This window comes from Semicossyphus pulcher, unplaced genomic scaffold (genome assembly GCF_022749685.1).
Source record: "Semicossyphus pulcher isolate SPU_LCO1_2020_fin unplaced genomic scaffold, fSemPul1.0.p SCAF_2, whole genome shotgun sequence".
Classification (NCBI taxonomy): Eukaryota; Metazoa; Chordata; class Actinopteri; order Labriformes; family Labridae; genus Semicossyphus; species Semicossyphus pulcher.
The window spans coordinates 19984039-20007022 of record NW_027211693.1 but is presented as its reverse complement, the minus strand read 5'-3'; the positions used below and the strand labels follow the sequence as shown (position 1 = coordinate 20007022).

Below are 22984 nucleotides of genomic sequence, written 5' to 3'. Positions count from 1 at the left end.
CACTGGTGTGCTTTCTCTTTATTCTCATATGTGTAGTAACAACTACAACTTTGTTGAGTTAACTTTGTGACTTATTTAAACTTCTAGTTATTCATGAGAGCGGTCTATTAAAAGCAGACACTACCATCTTACTTCAGGCTTTTCAGGCTGTGTGACCCACATTCAGCGGGCCTGCAGCACTCTTACAATTTCCCAGGAAGCTTTGCTCCATCCCTGCTACATTTCAGCTGCCCTCCATGTGGAAGAACACAGCGTCCGAAGAAGACGATAAAGAGGCCACAGAACTTTATTATGTCTGATGTCTGAGGTGATATTAACTCCTGTTTCCTCATCATATCATGTGTGTTAAGAATGGACCTGTACCATGATACTTCTGTTAAAATGATTCACAAGTATGACCAGAAAATTGACTTAATTATGAGTCTTATTGATGGGGCAAAATGAGTCGACTGGAACTACAGTGGCTGTAATGCACCAAAAAGCTGCATTAAAACACAAGAGGACAATGAGAAGACTAATTATACAAACTGTATCATTTGGAACTTCATATATTTCAGCATCTTTTATTCTGGTGATGGAAACCATGTGGGTCAGAGAAGGAGTTAACACCACTGTTATTTACTTTGACATATGGGGATGATTAAAACAACTGATACAACATGTGTCTGATATTAAAGTAACTTTTCATTGTTAATGTCAGAAAGATTAATTATACCGACACAATGAGGAAACAAAATATCACTAAGTATACCAGTACTCTCCATCTTGTAGCTCATCCCAGCAGAGCCGCATGTTCTTTAGCTCTTCTGTCACAGAGCCTGGGGCCACTGCAGGGAACATGGCAGCCTCTTTGTGCCTTTCACAAGGTCTTACACAATAACATAGGTCCCTATAAATAGCCCACGAGACGTCAGCCAGCAAAACAAAAGGAGCGGGCTTCAGTGCTCTGCTGCAGATGTTTGGGGGATGGAGGGTGGAGTGTTGCTCATGAATCAGGCGTGACGTCCTTTTTCTGTGGACGGCCTGAAGATTAAGCGCACATAGTTACATACATTAAACACTACTGATTCACATTCCCAAAATGGCCGACTTCCCTATCCCTTCCCTCAATGTTTTATGCGGTTGCCATGCCAACTGTCAGCCCCCAGCGCCGGATGCTTCCCTCTGCTCGCCACATCTCCATCACAGATCCATGCAGACGACGTGGCTGGCTCTGCACACTGGGGGCCTGGCTGAGCTGAATGACCTGCAGGAAGACAAACATATTCAGCCATTAGTCAAAACCTGGCGACTCTGAGAGAGACATATGCAGGAAACATGGCCGAGCTGAGCGGGGGATATATCTCACACACACAGACAGAAACGGGTGGATGAGTCAGAGGTAATAATCTGTGGGTTTGTCCCAGTTTGAGTCACTGGAGAGCTCCAGGATGAGCCACCATGTGAGAGCTATTCTAACTGTGGGAAACAATAAAGAGTTCTTCATATAGGAACAACAAGAACATGTACAATCAGGCTGTGAAGAAGCTCTTAAGTTACTTTGTCAGCTGCTGTGACTCACAGAGACTCCTCCTGTCCTCCCTGTCCCCATGTGTCATCCGTTCCCCGGAGGGGAGACCCCGCAGAATGGGGAGATTGTTCTTTTATTGCCCTCTTTAGGTCCCCCCACCCTATCTCGCTTAATTAGGCCCATTCCTACTTATTAAAGACACACACACACACACACACACACACACACACACACACACACACACACACAGTCACACACAGGCACAGAACTTCAAACCAGTGATGTATAGCAGGGGAAGTAGAAGCAGACTGGAAGTTGACAATGGACTGCCTGTGCTCGTAATATGATTAGTCAGAGGGGCTGACACAAGAGAGACTAACAGGCATCATCACGTCCTGAGTGTGACACAGGGACATGTCAGCAGGCGTGGGGAGGCCCACAGACACACTTACACACTGTGGTCAGTCTGTAAAGACGTCAGACATCAAACACACTCACAAATTAAAGTGTAGAAATGAAAATCATAGCTATCCTAAGTTGTTCAGATTCTCATCAGCAAACTGGAGCAGAAAGAAGAACACAGCTGCTCCTCCTCTCTCACAGTGAGAGGAAACACGGCTCTCATTTCACATGTGATCCATGTGAGCAGGACGTGACGTATCGGCTGCTTGTGGCGGGACAGGAAGTGAGTTTCCGCGCCTCTTTTACTCTTTTTTTCCCTTCTCACTTGTCAAGCATTAGGAAGGAACCTTCCCCCTGATCCTCCCCCTCTGACTTCCTCTCTTCTTCCTTCCCTGCGCCCCCCCTCCTCTCCTTCCTGCCCTGCTGCAGCTGTCCCTGCTCTGTGTAGGGTCACCACATGTTGGAGGACAGAGCACTGCTCTGTGGAAGTGAGCACAGCGGGGATAAAGAGCAGCTTAAAGTGGACTTTACTGGGAAATAAGTCTGGGATGAAATGTATATATGTGCAGTGGCACAGTCAAGTTAAGTAGGGCCTAAATCCCAGTGACACACTTAGAGGGGATAACGTATGAAAGTTTCAGAGACCCAGAAACAGCAGTGCAGATACAGAGAGACAGAGAGGGAGAGAGAGAGAGAGAGAGAGAGAGAGAGAGAGAGAGAGAGAGCTGCTTTTTGGATGGATGTTCCTTCTGAAATATTAACGGGGAGAGAAAGGAATGGAATCTTTTTTTCTGCCCGCACACTCAGCCAGCTCCCAAAATAAACCCGACTGTGCACGACAACAAAAATCAGGTAATATCCACTGATGCTCCGAGTAAGAAAACATTCCTTACATGCATTATCTTACATTATTAATCATCCTCTGTTTGCTTAACAAACTACATTTCCCATGTTTATTACATAAATTCCCAAAAGCCTGCTTGCACTTCAGCCCAGAGGAATGTGCCTATCATGCAGAGCTAACGGGGCGCTCAGTGCTCTCTGGCTGAAAGAAAGGGAGGCGGCCATTGAGCAGGAGCACTGGAGCACTGGAGCCTAAACGTTGCTAAGGCTAACAGTAGCCTGATTTAAAGAGACACAGTAATGTGCTGGCTGCTGGCTCGACTACATCACAGAGATGGAGCTGTAGCAACGTGGAAGAAGAACACAATGCTCCCTTTCAAAGCAGCGAACCCCTTTTTCTCTTCATGTGAAAAGGCCCCTCTCTACTCTTTCTCTCCCGCTCTCGGCCCATCTCCTCTGCCAAGAGCTCTCGCGCCTGTTTTCTCAGCTGGGAGGATGGAAATCAGACGGAGGGGAGACAGAGGGGAGGCAGGAATGAAGGGGGGAAGACAGACTGCAGGATAGTTAGAGCTGATTTTTCAGGGGGGACAGAAGCGGGGTTAATTGTCTTTTTGTGCGTCTGCTGCAGCAAGAAGACGCAAGAACGTAGTGTCCTCTCATGCTTGGACCTTGTTGCATCAGGTGCCACTTTTCTGGGTTACAAGTCGAGGGTCAGGTGTGCAAAACAAAGCAGATTGTTCATGTAACACAAACAAAACAACACAAAATGAAGAGCAATCTATTGGATGAAAATGTGGTTTCCATGTGACAAGATAGAAAAGTGTTTGTGTTTTCAGGGGCTCAAAAGCTTCCATCTGGTGCAATGTGGTTTGAGGGCATCTCCTGCCCCCACCCCGTCTCTCTCAAACACACACACACACTACACTCAGTCATAACCCCAATCCCTCCTCACAAGCTGAACACCCCATAAGCCCAAAACCTCCCCCCATGCAGCACTCGCTCACACACACATGCAGCTACCACACCCCCAGCACAGACAGTGCAGAGTATCTAATCCATTTCCTCCACCACTGTGGTCGTCATGGAAACGCAAAATTCCCCATCTGAGTGACGAGAGCGGGATCGGAGCGAGGAGGGAGCAGAGAATTAAATATGCAAAGATGCAACAAAGAAGCCTTTAAGCAAAAATTCCATCCAACTACTGCTGCTTTAACACTGTGTGTGTGTGTGTGTGTGTGTGTGTCTGTACATGTTAGCAACAATGCATCTGCAGCATGTGTGAGATTTTGTACATGCCCGAGCATTAGCTTGGGGAAGCGTGTGTCTGTGTGTGTGTGTGCTCGGTGTGTGCGTTCTCAGAGGTTGGACACAGTGTGAGCGTGCAGCGCCTCAGACATGCAGACTCTGACACACAGGCATGTCGACAACTCAGCGCCATGGCGACAGGTGTTGCCGCGGAAATGGCGCAGCTGCTGCATGGATATTTCAGGCTAATAAGCGTGTAGCATCTAGCTCCTCTCAGCTCCCACAGCTCCTCGTCTGTGTTTCCTGAAGCAACAGTCTGATTGTGGAGACAGGAATGCAAACGTTACATGTTCAGCTCAGAGGCTTCATAAAGAAACAGGAAGAAAACATTATTGAGATTTTTCTAAACAAATCATTCATTCAAAAATCTTTCATGACAACGAACCATTCAGACCACACAACCATCCCTGCTTTTAGTCACACAGAAACCAGATTTCATCTCTTAAAGAAATAGTTTAATGTTTTGGGAAATACATGTACTTACATTGTTGCCAAAAGTCAAATAAGGGATCTGGGAGCCATTTTGCTTAGCTTAGCATAAAGACAGGAAGCGGAGGGGAACAGCTAGCCTTGCTCTGTCCAAAGCTCAAAAAACAAACCTTGCAAGCACCTCTAAGCTGACTGTTTCACATGTTACACTGTGTTTGTGTACAATCAAACAGAAATGATCAAATGTGTCGGGATAATCAAATCTGAAACAGTGTTACTTGAATGTTTGGACACAGTCAGGTTAGCTATTTCCACCTGCGCTCAGTCTTTATGCTAAGCTAGGCTACTTACCTTCCTGATCGGCTGAACGCACAGACATGAGACAGTTTTTAATCTTCTCATCTAACTCTCTGCAAGAAGGTATAAGCTATTTTCTTACATATGTAAGTATTCAAATATATGTTTCAATCAAAACAGTAAAAAAAGTGAATGTGAAAGTTTAGAGTTAAATATTTTCTAATTTATACTTTTGGCGGAAGAAGTGTCCGTGCAGGCCCCCATCGCTCAGAGTAAGAAAGTGATGGAGTTAAAACATGTTTTCAGTGTCTATACATGTGAAGCAATGATCAGGACTCACAAGAAACATGCACAAAAACATTTTGTACACCAGCACACTGCTGTCTCCTAAGTTCTTCTTTAATTGTTCATGACAGTGTGAGAGGGACTGTTTCTGCAGAGGTGAAAACTTGTGGAGTTGAAGCAGAATCTGTAGAGAGACAGTAACGTCCCCGTATATTCAGACCAGCATGAAATATTTTATATTCTTCATTAAACGAGAAACGATGAAAATGTCAAGAATTAACAGACGTCCAACCGTAATAAAGACATCAACATACATAATGAAGGGAAAACTGAAAAGGACGGGAGCCACATACACACACACACACAGATACACAGGTGGACATAATGTGAGAAAGTTGCATATTTGTGAAACATGAGGGAATAATAAACACATGTGAATGGAAACAAGAGGCACCCTGGGAATATTTAAAGAGCCATATCTCACATAATGACGGCGGTGTGAGTGTCAGGACAGAGGAGCCTGTGCTGCACGCAGGACCTGTGGACAGGTGTTAAAGCCATCAGCAGAGGAGACACGCACAACGACATAGCAGAGGTTTAAACTGATCGTTATAACAAATACAAACGTGGAAGGAGAGGTGAAACGTTCCTCCTGCATCAGGCCGACTCTAGAATTTATATGAGAACTGAAAGTATTCAAAGAGTGCAGGAAACAGAGCTGATACCCTGCAAGGAAACAAAAACATGATCCATATTTGTTCTAGTTCCTGAGCTGTTTGACGCAGTGCAGTCACACTCTGCACAGTCAAACTTCTCAAGTCTGTTCACAGTCTCATTTGGAAATCTGCATGAATCATGACTAGCTTGTTTGTTTGAGTGTGTGTGTGTTTGTTTGTGTGTGTGTGTGTGTGTGTGTGTGTGTGTGTGTGTGTGTGTGTGTGTGCACAAACAGCAGCAGAGGAAACAACCCTGCGAGAGGATTAATTAGAAAATACTGCAGGACGTTCTGAGAGATGAGGAGGAGAAGAGAGGAGGAGGGAGGAAGGAGGAGAGAGGAAAAACAAGCTCCAGTGCCCCAATTTACTGCTCTCATGGCACGTCACCCACCCCTCCCTCCCTCCGTCTCTTTGTTCTCCCGCTCCCATCATCCACGCTGCTTTTCACTCAGCACATAAAACTCATTTAAAAGGTCAGAATCTTTTTTATGTCGTACTGTCCTTACATCCATTTCCTCCTCTCTCCTCTCCTAACCCAGATACTCTCTGCCCTACATAAAATGGAGGTCTGTCATTCTCCCTTCGCGACCCCGCCTTTCCTCTCCTCCATCCGTCCACCCATCCCTCCCCTCCTCTCCCCCTTTAGTGACCTCTCTGTTTTTCCATGTGAGGCGGCAGTGGACGTCCAGAGAGCGGTTTGTACCACTCGTCTGTCTGTGTCCATAAAGCTCAAATATTCATGCGGCCGCTCCACTCCGCTCCGCGCCGCGCAACAGCAGATGATGTCGGCTGGCAACAGACTCCCAGTTTCCATGGCAACCTCCACCATCCTCCCTTTCTCACTCTGACTCAGTCGGGTGGTAGAGCGGGTTGGTGGCAACATGTAGCAAAAGGGGGAGATGTGTTAGCATCAGAGGGAGTGGATCACTAAGAGGATGAAGAAGAAGAAGAAGAAGGGGAGGAGAATAAATAATTAATGCTGATGAGAAAGAAGAAAAAAACAGATTTTATAGTGATAGAGAAAAACAAACATCTCTAAGCAGGAGGGGACACAAAGTGGAGTCTCCCTGTGTCTCCTCTTTGTCCTCTCGGCCCGGCACAGTGACTGTAAGCTGCTTACGATAATACAGCTCCACAATGGCTCTTAATGCTCCTCTTTTACCCCCCACCCACCCAGCCAGTCTGCAGAACAGATTGCAAACCAGTGCACTGCCCCCCCATCCCCATGTTGGCCCTGCCTTTCTGCAGAAACTTGTCTCCTGAGCGGGTTTTAATGCAGCACTTGACCCATGTGTCCTTTATGTTATCAGCGCAGAGCGGTGACTCACGCTGGCTGCACGGTCCCACATCACTCATTGTTTACAGGCCTGATCTGCTGCATCGCCGTTTAATGCCCCGACAGTGTTTAAGATGCACTGTGTTTTCATCTGCAGCTTTAGTTCACATCTGTGTCTCCTTTGTCTATGTGGGTCATCTCTTCCTCTGCGTTTGTCTTTCTTTTCATTCCCTCTCTTTCCTCTTTTAACGCCACCTCAGCCTCAGTTTTACGGTACAACGGAGGAGGGAACCTTAAAAGCAGGAAGACGGCATGCTGTGAGAAAGAACAAGCTGCAGGGGAAAGACAGGGAGGACATGAAAGATGGAAGGGAAGTGCAAAGAGGAGGAGAAGAGAAAAGAAGAGAGAGAGATGAAAGAGGAAACAAAGCGAGCGGAGAGACGAGGGAAGCAGACGAGACAGGCAGGAGTGGGAATAAAAGGAATCAGGGAAAGTCGGGTATGGGTGCTGATTTTTACCAGCAGGAGGTAAGTGTAACCATGGTTACCAGGCAAAGGAGTGATGTCACTGCCTCTAAAAAGGGGTTTGGCATGCTGGAGGTATTTTGGGGGGTCTGGCACTGTGAGTGTGTTCTTCATGCTCAGCAGTTTGTTGGCCAACATCAGAGGAAAATGGCGACTATCCTGTAAATGACTGTGAGTTTGATTTAATTCAACACAAACAACTGAGACATCACACTTGGATTCATTTCGTCATAATGATCGGCAGCAGTCAGAGACTTGATCGGATCAATTGATCGAATAGCTCGAATACCCTTCTCTGAGCTGTGAATGTCTGACTCTGTTACAATGGGCAGTTTGACCTCTAAATGTCACTGTGGATGCAGACTTGTTATCCTCACCCCGTGTTCACCCTCTCTATCTGAGGTTGTACCTTATATAGGACACACACGCACAGAAATGCTTGCAAGACACGCATGCATGCACAGCCACACACACACATGGGACCACGCCCAGAAATGAAGTGCCCCCGGAGGAAATCAGACGGCTGCGGGCTCTGCTGATGTAGGTCAGTTGACTGACGACTGCCCCACCTCCATCAGAGTGTAAGGACACGCACACACACACACACAAGGAAGAAAAACACACGCTTGATTTCTCCTCCTTCCTCAAAGACGTGAAAATGTAACCTTTGATAACAAAGTGAAAGATGTATAAAAACAGTGTGTGTGTGTGTGTGTGTGTGTGTGTGTACATAAACACACAGTAAACAAACAGGATGGATAAATCAGGTCGGTGGCTCAGACCCTTGTGATTAAAGCCTGACTAGTGGAGACAGACACAACAGCCCGAGGCTCCCACGTGGAACCATCAACTCAACTTCTTCACATCAGTCTTCACTCGCTGCACAACAACACCACACCCTCCTCACGCTGACGTCCTTGAGGTCAAAACAAGACTTTATAGATAAGAGAAAACTTTGAAGTCCAACTGAAGAGATGAAATCTGAATCCTTGTTGTCTCAGCCCTGAGAGATCGTGTGTGTTCTCACACAGCAAAACAACCTTAAAGAGCAGTGATGAAGCCGGTCTGTCTACTCCAATCACAGGGGAGAACATTATGATGAAAGATTTTAACTGCACTGATGGACAGGGTGGTGCAGCGGTTAGTGCCTCACAACTTAAATGTTCCTGGTTCAATTGCCGGTTCGGACGTAGGGGGCCTTTCTGTGTGCATGTTCTCCCCGTGCACGCGTGGGTTCCCTCCGGGTACTCTGGCTTCCTCCCACAGTCCAAAGACATGCACGTTAGGTCTAAATTGCCCGTAGATGTTAGAGTGAGTGTGAGCGGGTGTCTGTCTCTATTACCCCTTTCCCACCCAAATCAGCGTGTTGATACAGGTTTTTCAGACCCGGGAAGACCTGCTTATAGATGCCGATTGTCTCTTCTCCCATTGCCAGTGAAGTATACTCCTGTCGGTCTCTTTTCTGCTGCATCACCATCTGACGTCACAAACGCGCCGGAGACAGGGTCAGTAGACAGTAAAGATGTTACGGTGGTTAGGTCTTTATTGTATCTATCACTCATTCAGTCTGTTTAACAAACTCGGCGCTGACAAATTTGGAACGCTGAGACGGGCGGAAAGGGGTAGGAGCAAAGAAGCCGGGTGTAAGCGGGGAAAGGGCTTATATGTCTGCCCTGTGATTGACTGGCGATCGGTCCATGGTGTACTCCGCCTCTCACCCAATGAGAGCTGGGATAGCCTCCAGCCCCCTCGTGACAGGATAAGCTTAGTATAGATATTGGGTGGATGGTGGGCAGACTGGTGTTACCCTAAGTCTCGGGTTTTACCATGTACTGACTCACAAACAGCCCACATCAGGCAGCTGTGGTCACATAAACACATTGTCACGACCATGCTGTTAGGCTCATAGCTCACACACGACTGCACTTAAGTGTGAGCTTATGACACTAAACAAGGCGATAGGTTGTTAACTTGTCACTGTGAGCTGTGTGTGTGATATGACATGTCAGATTTGTAGTGCCCCCACGAAGCCTGAACTGCTACTGATAAACACCAACAAGAACATACAAGCCACTTCGGCCTTTGCATACATGTGAGGACTCTGCAGGTGTTCCTGATTACCTGTCTGCACCTGAGGTTTAAAAGGAAGGATAGTGAGCACTATGGTCATGCATGTTGCTGTGTGACCCCCGGTGCTTATTGATATTCTGTTTGCATCGGCCCTCAGCCCGCAGAGCAGACAGACCCTCCTCTCTCTCAGTCTCGCTCATATTAAGGGGAGAATACCATCCACTGAGAGAGACGATGAGCCGTCAGGATGAGTCATGGCATCGAGGATTAGAGGAAATGCTCAGAAGTTCTTTGTAATGACAGGAGTCATGTGTGTTTATGTGTGTTGAAGAGGGTTAGAGACTGTAGGGTTCAAGGTGAATTTACCCGAGGGGAAAGGTGATGGTTGAAGAGAAGAGGAGAAATTAAAGGAGAGAGGTCGAGAGGTCGAGGCAGAACGAGCACCGGCCTGAATTCTTCATTACATGAACTTTTAATCAAACCTTTATTTCCTCAAAAGGCCTCACAGGCGCCTGTTTCACATAATAAACAACTCTACAAAAGCCCATCTGCTCTTTAATAGGATTTAATACTTAAGATGTCTCTTTCTGTTGGACGTCTTCAGCTCTGACGCGCACAGACACACACACACACACACACACACACCAAGGCCTGTTTTATAACATGATGCCAGTCACATAAGTTCACAGTGATACACAGGACATGCTGACTATTTTCTCAGCAGTGTGGTGCATGCTTTTCTTCCACATTAACACACAAATGAGACGCAAACAGGCGACAAAAAGGGCAGAAAAAATAAGAGACAGAAAAACAAGAAGAAACTAAATGTTCACGAGCAGGCAGCAGGAGAAACAGAATCATATATTAGGCAGCTTAACAGACAGGCACAGAGCTCTGCATGAGACAGACAGTGTTTTTATCCGTGCACCCCGGAGCCTCAGGGCGACACGGACAGCTCTGTGATGATGGAGATGTCACTCAGCGGTGTGATGGCACAGCCAATCGGTTGACACTCGATGGCCCGTGTTAATTGGCTGCTAACTGTGTGTCACATGATGAGTGTTTTACAAGCAGCCGAGAAATCTGATCAAGGGGATAAAATGAAGATATGATGACCGACGCAGGGGACACACACGTTGAGACGCAGGCGTGTGAATTTATGTGCTCTGTGGAGGCCGATTCAAAAGGATGCAAATAAGCACACAAATAGGCGCACACACAAACACACACCATCTTTCTACATTAGTTAAAGCCCCTTTTTCCGCATTCTTCAGAAGTCCCTCAAACCCTGTTTGTGTGGAGTTTAAATGCCACAGCAGAGTGTATTTCTCTCCTGAAACAGCAGGAAAGTTGAGAGATGGCCAATCTAAACAAATGAAGCAGCTTTAATCCACAGTTCTCGGGTTGGAGACTGAGGGAAAGAGAGAGAAGCAGAGGAGTGTTCAGCCAAGTTAAAGACAAATGAAACACATTTATTTCAGGGCCCTGGCAGAGTGGACGATAGAGGCAGCCAGAGAAAAGCACACAGAAAAGACTTCTGGGTCAGGGCAAAGAGAAAAGAGAGGAGGAAACAGCAGTGAAGAGGAAACATACAGGATATAAGAGATTCTATGATGGTAGCATCTATTGTTTTCCTCCATCCACAGATGAGGTCACATCTCCTCTTCCACACACACCCTCCCTCCCTCCCTCCTCCAGGAGACATAGGGGTGGCAGATATGCTCCTAGGTTCACTTTGCTACCTGGAGACCGACAGCCTCCCCCGGCCAGCCAATCAGAGGCTGTGAAAAACAGGCTCCTGCTCTGCCATTGGTCCACTGCTCCCGGGAACTCATTCCACTATCAATGGCCGTGTCATTGTGTCGTCTGGCAGCGCTGAAGCCAATTATACTGCCCCCTTTCTTTGTTCAGACTCCTTTTCTGCAGCAGACCCCCTTCAAGCTCAGAACACACACGCACACACGCACACCCACACGCACACACAGGCATACAAATCTCTTCCTGACTCCTCAGAATGTCACAACAAGAGACTGAGGGAGTCTGGGAATCAGGAGGACCTGAGACTCATAGTAATGAGAGATCATTAAAGATCCCAACACAATCCATCTTCTATCACTGACAGGACCTCAGCCACAGTAAACCCACAACAATACAAGTTTACTTAAAGTCAACCACAACCTAAGTGTCTTCTATTTCTGACGCTTTGTGAAACTTTACCCAAAGTACATTTATATACCGGTCGCCGAGGACGTGAAGAAATTCCCTCCTGGTGTTTCTAGGATATCAGGATCATAGGAACTGGAGCGACAGACATGTGGACAGATGTACAACCAGGAAAAATGGAGGTGGATTACATTTCAATGAATCCAAAGTTTTAATGCACACAGGTGTATCCCAGTGTGAGCTCCCATAGAACTTCTTCAAAAATAAAATTTAATATACAGGATGTCTCCTGTACATCGTGCTTTAATCATCAAATCGTAACATTCTTGTAAAAATGATGAGCGTCTGAAGAAAGAAAATAGCCCAGTGAGCACCAACAGGGATTTTTGGTCGATGACTGTGATTCACTGCTCACTTAAGCCACTTTCCCACTGGTCAAGTCCCGCAAAGACCCGGCTTTTTTGCTTGATGGGAAGGTTACAATCAGCGTTCAGACCCGGGTAGAATGACTCAGCAGTAGACCCGGGTAATTATCGCCTCGGCTCCGATCGGAAATGATGGGAACAAAAAACCTGTGTCAACACACTAATCTTCGACACACTCCGCCCCCTTTCCGGCACTATGCTATGCTCCGTCGGTAACTTCTGTGACTCCTTGTCATCTCAGCTACAAATTCCGCCTGTCTTTTTCAGCACCGACTTTGATAAACTGACTAAATGACTAATAGATACAATAAAGACCTAACCACCGTAACAGCTTCACCGTTTGCTAACCCTGTTTTGGTGATGCAGCAGAAAAGAGACTGACAGGAGTATACTTCACTGGCCATGGGAAAAGAGACAATCGGCATCTATAAGCAGGTCTTCCCAGGTCTGAAAAACAACACGCACATTTTTGGAGGGAAAGGAGTATAAACAATCATTTTAGCTGCTGTGAGACTTGAAAATTGCCATTAATATGTGAATGTGTGATGAATCTTGTGACACAATATGGTCCTGTTGAAGCACAATAAGCACAATAACATGGTTTAGGAGGAATCATGGGTGAGTAAAAGGAGGGGTTGGCCTTAATAAATGAGTGTGACCTTTAATAGATATCTAAGAACAGTCAATGACTTCAAAGTCACACCTCTCTCTCTCTATTCCACCACATACAGCGTCGTCTGGCCTTACTTTCACATTTGATATGAACTCTTCGGTGCAATGAAACTTCAAACTGAAAGTCAAACACACAGTTTGCCTTCAGTCCTCTCACAGCCCCAGGTGGCTGACATGACCAGGATGTGCTCACATGTTTATACAGACACGTGTGCTGTGTCAACACTGTCGCAGATAAGAAGCACACATTCAGACACACCCACATGAGATCACACCTGAAGGCTGCATCTGCTCAAGCATGCAAATGTGCCAAACAAACTCAACACAGACTATGGATTAACAAAGTAAGTCCAGAGCACACACGGGTGTTGGTGTGAACAGGTCTGGAGCTCATTTGCTGAGAATATTCATTAATTCTTTTTAAAGCAGCTCTCCTCGTCTCCGTCCTTGTTACAAACTCTTGTACTCACAGAAGCTCTCTCCTGATTACGCAGACCTCTTACAGAGGTCTTTGTTCTGTGTGAATCATCACTTGTTTGAAGCTTTTTGTTACTTTGCACTTTTAAAGCCTCATCCTGATCTCATTATCTTACACAAACAATTCCTTCATTCATGCACAGGTACTTCATTGAGAAGCAAATGAACCCTTAGTTAATAACAATCAAAATGTGCACAATCGTCTATTGCAGGAATAAGGCAGTGTGTGTTTGTAGTCAGGAAAGAAGCACAAGTGGCAGAAGCTAAACAATTAATAATTAATGCTACATGCAAGAATTACCTGTGAATGTGGGCCAACTCGATGGTATTTTATATTTCTCAGTCCAGCCACAATTTCAATCTCGAAGAGTTGTTATGTTCTCCTTGGCGGCACCTAGTGGCGATAAACGGTAATTACGGGAGTACACGTCCCAATTTAACCAGACGTCCGCGGTTTTCCTCGCTGACGGTCGCTTTCCCTTTCAGACTGTTTGCTTCATCAGAGCGTCGAATTTGTTTCTTTTTCTTTGGCATAGTAGATTACTGTTTACTCGCAACATTTGCAGAGACCGGAAAAGCAGCCGCTTAGCTCCGCCTACCTTCTCTGGCAGACCAACCACTGCTGGGTGATGGAGAACGCGTCACTAACTGGGCGTCGCTTGTGATGTTGCCACAGGCACCCAGTCCGTAATAATACTATATACTGCAAATACAAAGGCTTTCATCAGTGGGCGGTAGGCTCAATCACCATTGTGTTACCTCATGCAGCAAAAGATAGTGACTCAACAGACATTTATTTAAATGAAAATCTTTGAGATTTTTATGCTAATGATTAAGGGGTAAAACCACATACGGGGGTATGAATGAAATGTGATTCAGGATCACTGATTTTGTCATTTAAAGTTTTACCAATATTTGGTATCAGTGATACAAGTTGTACAGTTGTACTTTTAGACTTTATGAGGACTTTCTCAGTTCCACAACATGAGTAACAAGGACGTAACCCTGTGCATGTGGATGTCATAGCCTAAGGAACACGCACAAAAAAGCAGTGAAAGCAAAGAGCCACTCGCCATGCTGTAGTTCTCCTTTGATTGGGAGCAGATGCCGGAGGACGTCCGTCTATTTGTGTCTTCAAAGAGACAGAGTGACACGCACGAATACAAAGAAACGATGAGACATTTTGATTCAGCTTCTTCTCTTTTCTCAGGCCAGAGTTATACTGCCTCATGGCCTGCATGTGTGTGAGCTCCAACAACGCTCGTAAATGATGAAAGGAAGTCAGGGCTTCTGGTTGAATTAACAGGGCCGTTAATGAGCAGAGAGAGAGGCAGCAGCAGCTCGGGCTCACAGAGCACAGGAGAGCTGCTGGGAAATAGATTCCTTATTCTCCTGACAGACATGACTTCCAAAAACAGAACTCATTATGTTCTCTAACTCCCTGTGACGTCAGAGACGAGATGACACGACTACAGGCTCCAGTAAAAATGAGGGGGAGGCAGATTTTGTGCACTAGAAGTATGTTTGAACATTTGACAGCTCATTAGAAAGATTGCAGGCGTGATGCAAAAACTGTGGCTTGTTCATGAAATTTGAAGAGTCATATTATCCATAAACTCCCGTCTGCTTTCCCAGGAGACTTTCACTGGCCAATAAATAGTTTACATGACTCTAACTGAGGGTGAAGTTTATCACCTTCACTGACCTGCACACAGGAGAGTAAAGTTTAGTTCACTTTTCAGCTGGATTGAACTTAACAGCACCACCAGAGACTACAGGGCATGATTGATGCTTTTCTCTTTCCGATTAGAATAAAAAACAGATGCAGAGGTTTCAGCGTGAACGAGCTGCAGATGGAGAGAAGATCCTGATGTTCAAATGTGAAAGATTTAAGAGATGTGGAAGGATTCAACTCACCTTAGAGAACAGAGCTGAGGCCGGAGGAACTTTATGTAAGTGGAACGACCCAGCAGGACAGACTGACCACGACAGGGAGCCGAGCAGAAGCTGGACTTATCATCGTTTAATATGCAAGAGAAGACATGGAGATACAAGCTGATGATGTGGGTGATATTCAGATGGTGGACAGATGTGCTGCGTCTGACTGAACAGGAAATACTTTGGCATTAACCATTTTATAATTTAGGCTGAATTAAGTTTTGTGCTGAAAAAACCGTCAACCTGAAAACAAGGCCAGCATGTTTTTCCTGTGGTTTGAAGTTTTGCTCTTCCACTTCAGATGTTCGTGATAAAATTTGCAGGAAGACAGAAATATAAATGACACAAGGGTTAGTGCAAATATAGAGCAGGGGCACAAATCATGAAAAAGCAGCTGAAGTGTTTTCCTGTGTTCGATGTGCGGGATCATGTTGAATGTTGGAAAACATCTCTGGAAATCCTGGAGCTGTGGAAAATCCTGGAATGTGTCTGTAAAAATAACTCGCCCCGCTGTTTATTCATTCTTCCGCCGTCTTTTGGCAATAAAATTATAGTTTCACAGAGTGCAGGAACTATCTGGTATTTAACTGCAAAAGTGTGTTTACATGAGAGAGAGAGAGGGGGAGGAGACGTATGGAGAAATGTGCTTCAGAAGGAAGGAAGATACAGGAACACAGAATCACACACTTATCACATTAACACACCAACAGATAGCGTGCACACACACAACTTTAAAGAAGAAGGAGGCAGACATCTTTAAGTTACTTAAGACATCTTTAATAGTTCTGTGTGGCAGACAGAATAACCGTGTGCATTGGATGTTTATAAAGAGCAATCTCTGGAGAAAGAAAGAAAATGTGTCCATTCAAAAGAATTGAAAATTACATTAAAATAATCAACCGTAAAAATACACATAGAAAACAATCTCTTAAAAAAATAAATGAACAAAAGGAATGACTCAAATTAGACAAATGTTCCAGTGATGTTCTCGTATGGTTTTTAAATATTTCCACGTCGCAGTATCTGGTACAATCAGAGCACAGCAGACAGAGATCAGAGGGCGTGTCCCTGGTTATATGCAGCGACAGCATATTCTGTGCTTCAGAGCAGGTTGTGACATCTTTGCACCTAATTATTCTCAGTGTAACTGGATTCAAATGAAGCTCAAACACTCAGAACAAGGATTTCTACACTCGCTCGCTCTTATGTTGTTTCAGAGCCAGCTCCTCCGTGTCCAAGTGTTTATGGAGGATGTCATACAAACGCTGGTGTTGTTGAGAAAAGCAGGTGATGCCTTACACTCGGCACAGGCATTATGACGCACTGATCTAGTCAGCAGGTGAATCTTCTCGTCCTGAGGCTGGCTACAGAATCGTGTTTGCATAGGAATAAATATTGCATGGAGCTGCTGTCAGACAATACACCACAACATCATGACAACATGTCTGCTGAATACAAATAAGAGTGAGGCCAGACATTCAGCAGCTACTGTTGCAGTTCAGTGGGAGGGAACAGACACACGCATACACAGGCAACCGAACGCGCACACACATGTACTTGTCTCAGCAGTTTTTGGGCAGTTTTCCAGTGTGCTGTATCCTCAGCAGAAAGACCACAGAGCTGTTTATGAAACCTAGCATTTATGACAGCATGGTCGGTACCGTTCAGTAATTACAGATGGCAACACGCACGCACACTACACGCACATAGAAACACACACATGCGGGAAGTCGACACTAAATATAGGCAGCTTAGTTCACACACTCAGATATTCTCATGCACATAAACACAGGCATGTAAACTGCTCAGGCTCTGTGTGGAGACACCCTTTAATAACCCTTTTTGGTCCAACTGTCTGAGGAGGCACTTCCTCCTCCTCCTCCTCCTCTCCGACGCCACTTCCCTCTCAGGTTTATGGGAATGATCATGTTTGTTAGCAGGTTTTCTTCATATAACTGCTGTGGGCACATGTGGTAACAAAGCTTTAACACGTTTATGTAAATCCTCCCCTTTTTATAGGATATCTAACAGATGCATGCACACCAGTGAATCAATCCCTTCTCAGTAAAACAACAAAAACACCCAGGTGACTGTGGTCGCACTGTGCAACACACCATCAACACACGTGACTGCACTAACCTGGGACTGAAATGACAAGACTGGGTTTCTATAAGTTGGCACTTTTTGTTCCCCATAATACAACAAAATGATAAACAACCATACAGTATATGAGACAATTACAAAGCAATATGTTTCAGAGGTTAAAAAATAACAATGTGAAAAAGCGCAAAGTGGTCTTGGCTGGAACATCCAGAGAAAACTCTGAAGCACCTGCAGGATGTGCCAAATATCCAGACACCCCCACCCTCAGTGTGGGAAACAGCCGCGTGTGGATCCCGCCTGAGGAAGTCTTTGGAATCGCTGAAGATGCCCTTTATGAACGACAGGTGATAAAGAAATACAGAGAAACAGATATGTGCACATGCTGAAGAATGAAATCTTTATGACATTGGCGAAGATCCAAAGATAGACGAGGGACGTCCAGGGGGTTTGTGGCCAAGGTGTGAGCCCCGCCCACATCCTCTGCTCCCCCCTGTCGTCCCGGCAGACACAGTCGCTGTTAGCCTAAAAGATAGTCCTGTTAAGACAAGCTTCAGAGAAACACGGGCCTTTTTGCAGTAAGCTAATCTCAGATTGACATTGGCTGCTGGAATGGCTACGAAACACATCTGCATTTTGATATCACTGACTCAGTGAGTAAAAAAAACGTCTCTCTCTCTCTTTTTAATTGGACCGAGTCGGAGCAGCCTCCAGTAACTCTTCTAACGACTCTGCTCCTTCTAGTTTCGGCTCCTCCTTCTCCTCCGTTTTTTTCTTCTTGATGGGCACTTTGCTGGATGAAGGGGTGTCTTCCTGCATCAGCTCTTTGGCCAGGATGTTGGTCACTGCATGACCAGCTCGTCGCTGGTTGGCTGAGAAAGAAAGAGACAATGAGTTAGTGACGTAAACAAATACATGTGTTTATATCACAACAGGAGCACACAGATATGTCAGTGCATGCCATGAAGCCAAATATCTGATTCATGTGCAAGAAGAGATTAAACTGTCAGTTAGCCGTACGACACCACATCAGCAGCCAGGTACGCTCACTGCGAATGAACAGAGACGATCACTTCAATTAGTTAACACACTGATGCCTGAGACAAGTATGTGCCTCTGAGGACACCATACTCTGTGTTGAACCCTTTGCTTTCAAACATACACACATGCATTACCATGATGCACAAAAACACAAACACCTGTCAATGTGTGCGGATTACTGTCATATGTGGAGCAACTCACTGCTAATGTCAGATTAGACTCCACATGATCCTGACGGAGTGGAAGAAATAAAGAGGAGAGGGAAGAGTTATGAGAGACGTTTTAAAGGAAGAAGATGGAGGAAGGAGACGGTGAGGGCGAGGGTGTTAAAACAAGGAGGGGGAGGAAGGGGTAGGGCTGAGGGTGAGACGCCATGAAGAGCAGGATGATTCATGCTGTGGGAAGATCAAAGAGGCAGGGATGAATGAAAATGAGACCAACGTGGATGGAGAGACGGAGCGAGAGGAGGAATGTAAGGAATGACGAAGGCGAGTAGTGAAATAGATCAGGGAGAAAATAGCGGCTGCAGAGAGGAGAAGATAAGAGAAGCAAAGGGACAGAGAGAGAGAAACAGAGCGAGTGTGACAGATTGTGCCCCGAGGATGCTGTCGTTCTTTTTCTTCTACCTGCTTACTCTGGTTTTTCTTCACATCCTCCTCCCACACACACCAGCAGCAGCAGCCTTTTTCTCTCTATCCTTTACCACTCTTCTCTCTCCTGTGTGGGAGGACAGCTGTGCAGCAGCGGCCATTTTGAATTATATAGGTCAGTGGGAGATTGTGTTTGTGTGTTTGCTCTTATCTTATTCCTGGTGTACGCTCACAACTCTTCAATTCTCAAGCAACAGAGGCGATAAATGAAATGTTAGCATCAGTGCAGGACACATTGTTATCAAAAACATTCACGTCATGTGTTCCTGTGCTGCTGATGAGACAACAAGATGATGCAACAAACATGCAAATGAACCATGGTAACACAAACAAACCAACATTTGACACATGGTTCTAATGTAGCACAAAAACACACACAGAAAAACACACGAGTTACCGAGCAGGTCTCCAGAACTAGCTGTGATAAAGACACAATAGAGTCTGGGGAGAGAGAGGAGATGTGGAGGTTTAGTCACGTTCACAGTTCACTTGTCTTCTTCACATTTGAGCCTCAGCTGGGCTGATCAGCGCAGACAGCTGGGGTGTCACATTATCACCTCACACTCTTGGAGAAGCACACAGATCACTCTGCATCTCTTATAAACACCAGTGCATGTGCAGTCTCATCTCACACTCATGCTCCATTTCTATTTCCGTCCCTTTCCAAACCCTGCCGCACTCATAAACTTACTAATTAGAAATTATGCAAATGACCCCAAAACTGGGAAAAGGAGTGTGTGTGTGTGTGTGTGTGTGTGTGTACTGTGTCCTAAAAAAAAACAGCCCTCAGAGAAAAGCTCTTCAAAAGCTGTCAACCCAGCTCCTCTCGTCTCTGATCCTCCTCCTCTCCCTCTTGAGAGAGGAGGCAGAGAGGAGGAAGAGCGAGGGGGATAAGAGTCAGGATCAGAGGGATGTTGCGTTGCAAGGCAGCATGGGAAAATGATGAGTTTAGACAGAAACCTGCAGATTAAAGTAATGAGAGGAAAATGTGCAGGGAAGGTTTTCTCTTCATTTCAATAGACCTACAATTCTAACAGCCTCCGGAGAGAGGGGGTCACATGACCTTATCAAGTTAGTTTATAATGACAAAGACTATATAACAAATAAAACACAAGGCTATATAAGGCTATGCGTGACACTTTCTTGTTGTTGTGAACAAACCCCTTGAAGAGACTGGAAAAAATTGTAAGTCCATAACCTAAAACTTCAGCATGTCTAAAATAGGAGAGGTTTCTAGAACAGCTGGGTTAGCCTTACTTGGTCAGGAGTAAACAAAGCATCTGTTTGGGACAATCATCCTTCAAAGGTTTTCTTTGTGGTAGTTTAAAGCTCAAAGTTTAAATAAAGTGGAATGATTTTGCAGCTCACTGCTTTCAGATGCGACTGAAATTACAGATCATTTCTTGTCCCGACCTGTAAGATTGAAATGTATCTACTGAAAGGGGCGCTACACTTATCTTTCATTGGGAGGGGAACTGCTTACGTCTATACTTGTTAACCGCTCTGGTTTCTCTGGAGAAGCTGCCTGAGAAAATAACCTGAATGATTATATTAGATGTTTTTGGAACTTGATCACCACTAGGGACTAAAAGTCAGGATACCCCGACCTCTGCTGCTTCAATTTGACCCGCTTTTTAATCCATCTTTTCCAAGCCTCTAAACTTCGTTGAAGTTCGGTGGAAAAAAAACACCGGATTAGCCCTTTAACACGTGGCACTACAAACTTTGGAAACTCTCTCTCAGCATGTGTGTCGTATCAGGAAACTAGCTGAGATTTTGTCCAAATGATCCATGCACTTGGCACGAAGCCTGGCGTGCGCAGCAGTAGGAAACGAGACGTCGAGACTCACAACAAAGGCTGTTTTTAGGTCTGTTTACCGCCGGGAGAGAGCGAGATTGAATGAGTGTTTGCACACTGAGGGGCGATCAGAGGAACAAAGATCATCTGTAACACATTACACTCCAGGAGACTCGATAATGATGGACTGATGACGGAAGGAACGCGTTGTTGTACAGTGTGTGTGTGAGAAGAGTGAGGGGAGAATTTGCAGACATGCAAATGTGGGGCAGCGAGCTCAGTGGCTTTGTTAGGAGAACACCCACCTCTTCTCTGGTCAAAGACAATGCCCCCCTCCCAACTTAATGAACATAAAGTGCATGCTGTGATGCCAGTGGCTGAAGAGGAAGCAGCCATCTTTATGCTCCTGGTTCACTGAAAGTACAGCAGCTGCAGTAAAGCCGCGGTCACATGACAGCATGGTAACCATGCCACAACTAGCATGATGGTGATACCGCAGATGCAGGCTGAACCTCCATCAGTGCCTCCATCTTAGCAGGGACTTATATCGCCCTCTTCAGGCCGCACTGTGAGACACACTGCTGCTGTGCACTGGAGGACTGTGGGAACGAGTGACGTCATGCAGCACCACCAGTGGCTTGTGTCTGAGGGGTAATATTGATGTGCTGGCATGCTTTATATGCCCCTGAACTGAATCAACTGGTGCGTATGCGAGGCCTGTTGGCTTGTATTGTGTCAGTGTGTTATGTATGCATGTGACATCACCACTGCTGCAGTAAAGGATTGATTGATGAGAGCTCTCCTATTGGTCTGAATGATCTCTGCTGTGTGTGTGAACATCTGTAGGCACACATCTTTGTAGGGGGCTTCTTTCTTCCTTTGTCGGAGCAGACCGTCTGCAGAGGCAGCGTGTGCCTCTATTGTTGCTATCCTCTTTATCTCAGTCTCTGTGTTGTGATTGGTCCTTTGTCTACTAGTTGCTACTGTGATTGGTTGCTCTGAAAAAGGGTCATGACCCAGCAGATGGGTCTATAGAGAGTGCTTAGGCACGTCATTCCTCTACACACAAGTGCCCTTTAATTGCTTTAAACACATACAAATTAGCCTAATGTAGCCTAGCTTCAGTCTGTATTCATACAAGAGGAGCTAAACTTGCTATCTAAAGCAAATAGCCAGAGTGATAATGATAGAAAGAGTATGCAAGGCCGTCTGTGCTCTGGATCGTGACATGTCTGTTTAGGTGCATGCATTGGTATGCAAACATCCATGTGTGTCTTTGTATTGGCATGCAAGCATCTGGTGTGTGCGTTTTGTCTGTGTTTGAAGGGGGGGTGCAGACAGACGGTCGGCAGACAGCTGAGGGCAAACCATGCAGTCTGATCGTTCTACACAACCAGCACAAACACACACACACAGTGAGCTGAGGTGCAGGTCAAAGGTCAGGGGGTATACAGCCTCTGCAGCCTCGTGGCCCTCCATTCAGTCACACCGCTGTGACACAATGAGCATGACAACACACTCAATAGGCCCTCAGTAGTTCTTTAACACAGAGTTGGTGACGTTTGCAGTCACCCCAGCTGTGAGGAGAGGAGAGGAGGGGAGAGGAGGGACACACTTCACGTAATGAGGACCCCGACATGTACAATAATGATCACTAGCTCTGAAACTATTGTGTGCGGTTTTATATGAGCATTTAGAACTCACACGGTGTTGTTTAAAATGTAACTGTTCATCTGTGAAACTGTCATCAGTGTGATATGATCAGAGGGCAGCAGCTTACACTATAAAAGGGAAAACAGATTTGTTAACTGAGTGAAATAAGTCACTTGTTGTATTCTATGTTTGTGAGACAAAACTAAGACAATCATAGTGAACATGTTTGACTGCTACATTTATTATGGCTTTTCAGGGAGTCATGCTAAAGCAAATTTTGGCTAGGATAACTTTTGACTGCAAGACTAGATAAGTCATGTAAATCATTAAACACCACATCTGCCATGGGAGTGGAAGTGTTAACAAAATGAACAGTGTTAGACGATAATGACGCGAGTGTGTTTGCAATG

The 22984-nt window shown here is 45.5% G+C and overlaps 1 protein-coding gene across 1 annotated transcript in view; it reads right to left on the bottom strand.

The window, feature by feature from the left end:
• Positions 1 to 16087: 16087 nt before the first annotated feature.
• The window catches only part of LOC138597797 (protein diaphanous homolog 1), a 98525-nt gene continuing 91628 nt past the window's right edge, over positions 16088 to 22984 (bottom strand). Inside the window, exon 28 of the mRNA XM_069669318.1 lies at positions 16088 to 18304. Within this exon, the coding sequence (XP_069525419.1) occupies positions 18117 to 18304 (188 nt within the window). The 3' untranslated portion in view covers positions 16088 to 18116. The remainder of the gene's footprint in view (positions 18305 to 22984) is intronic.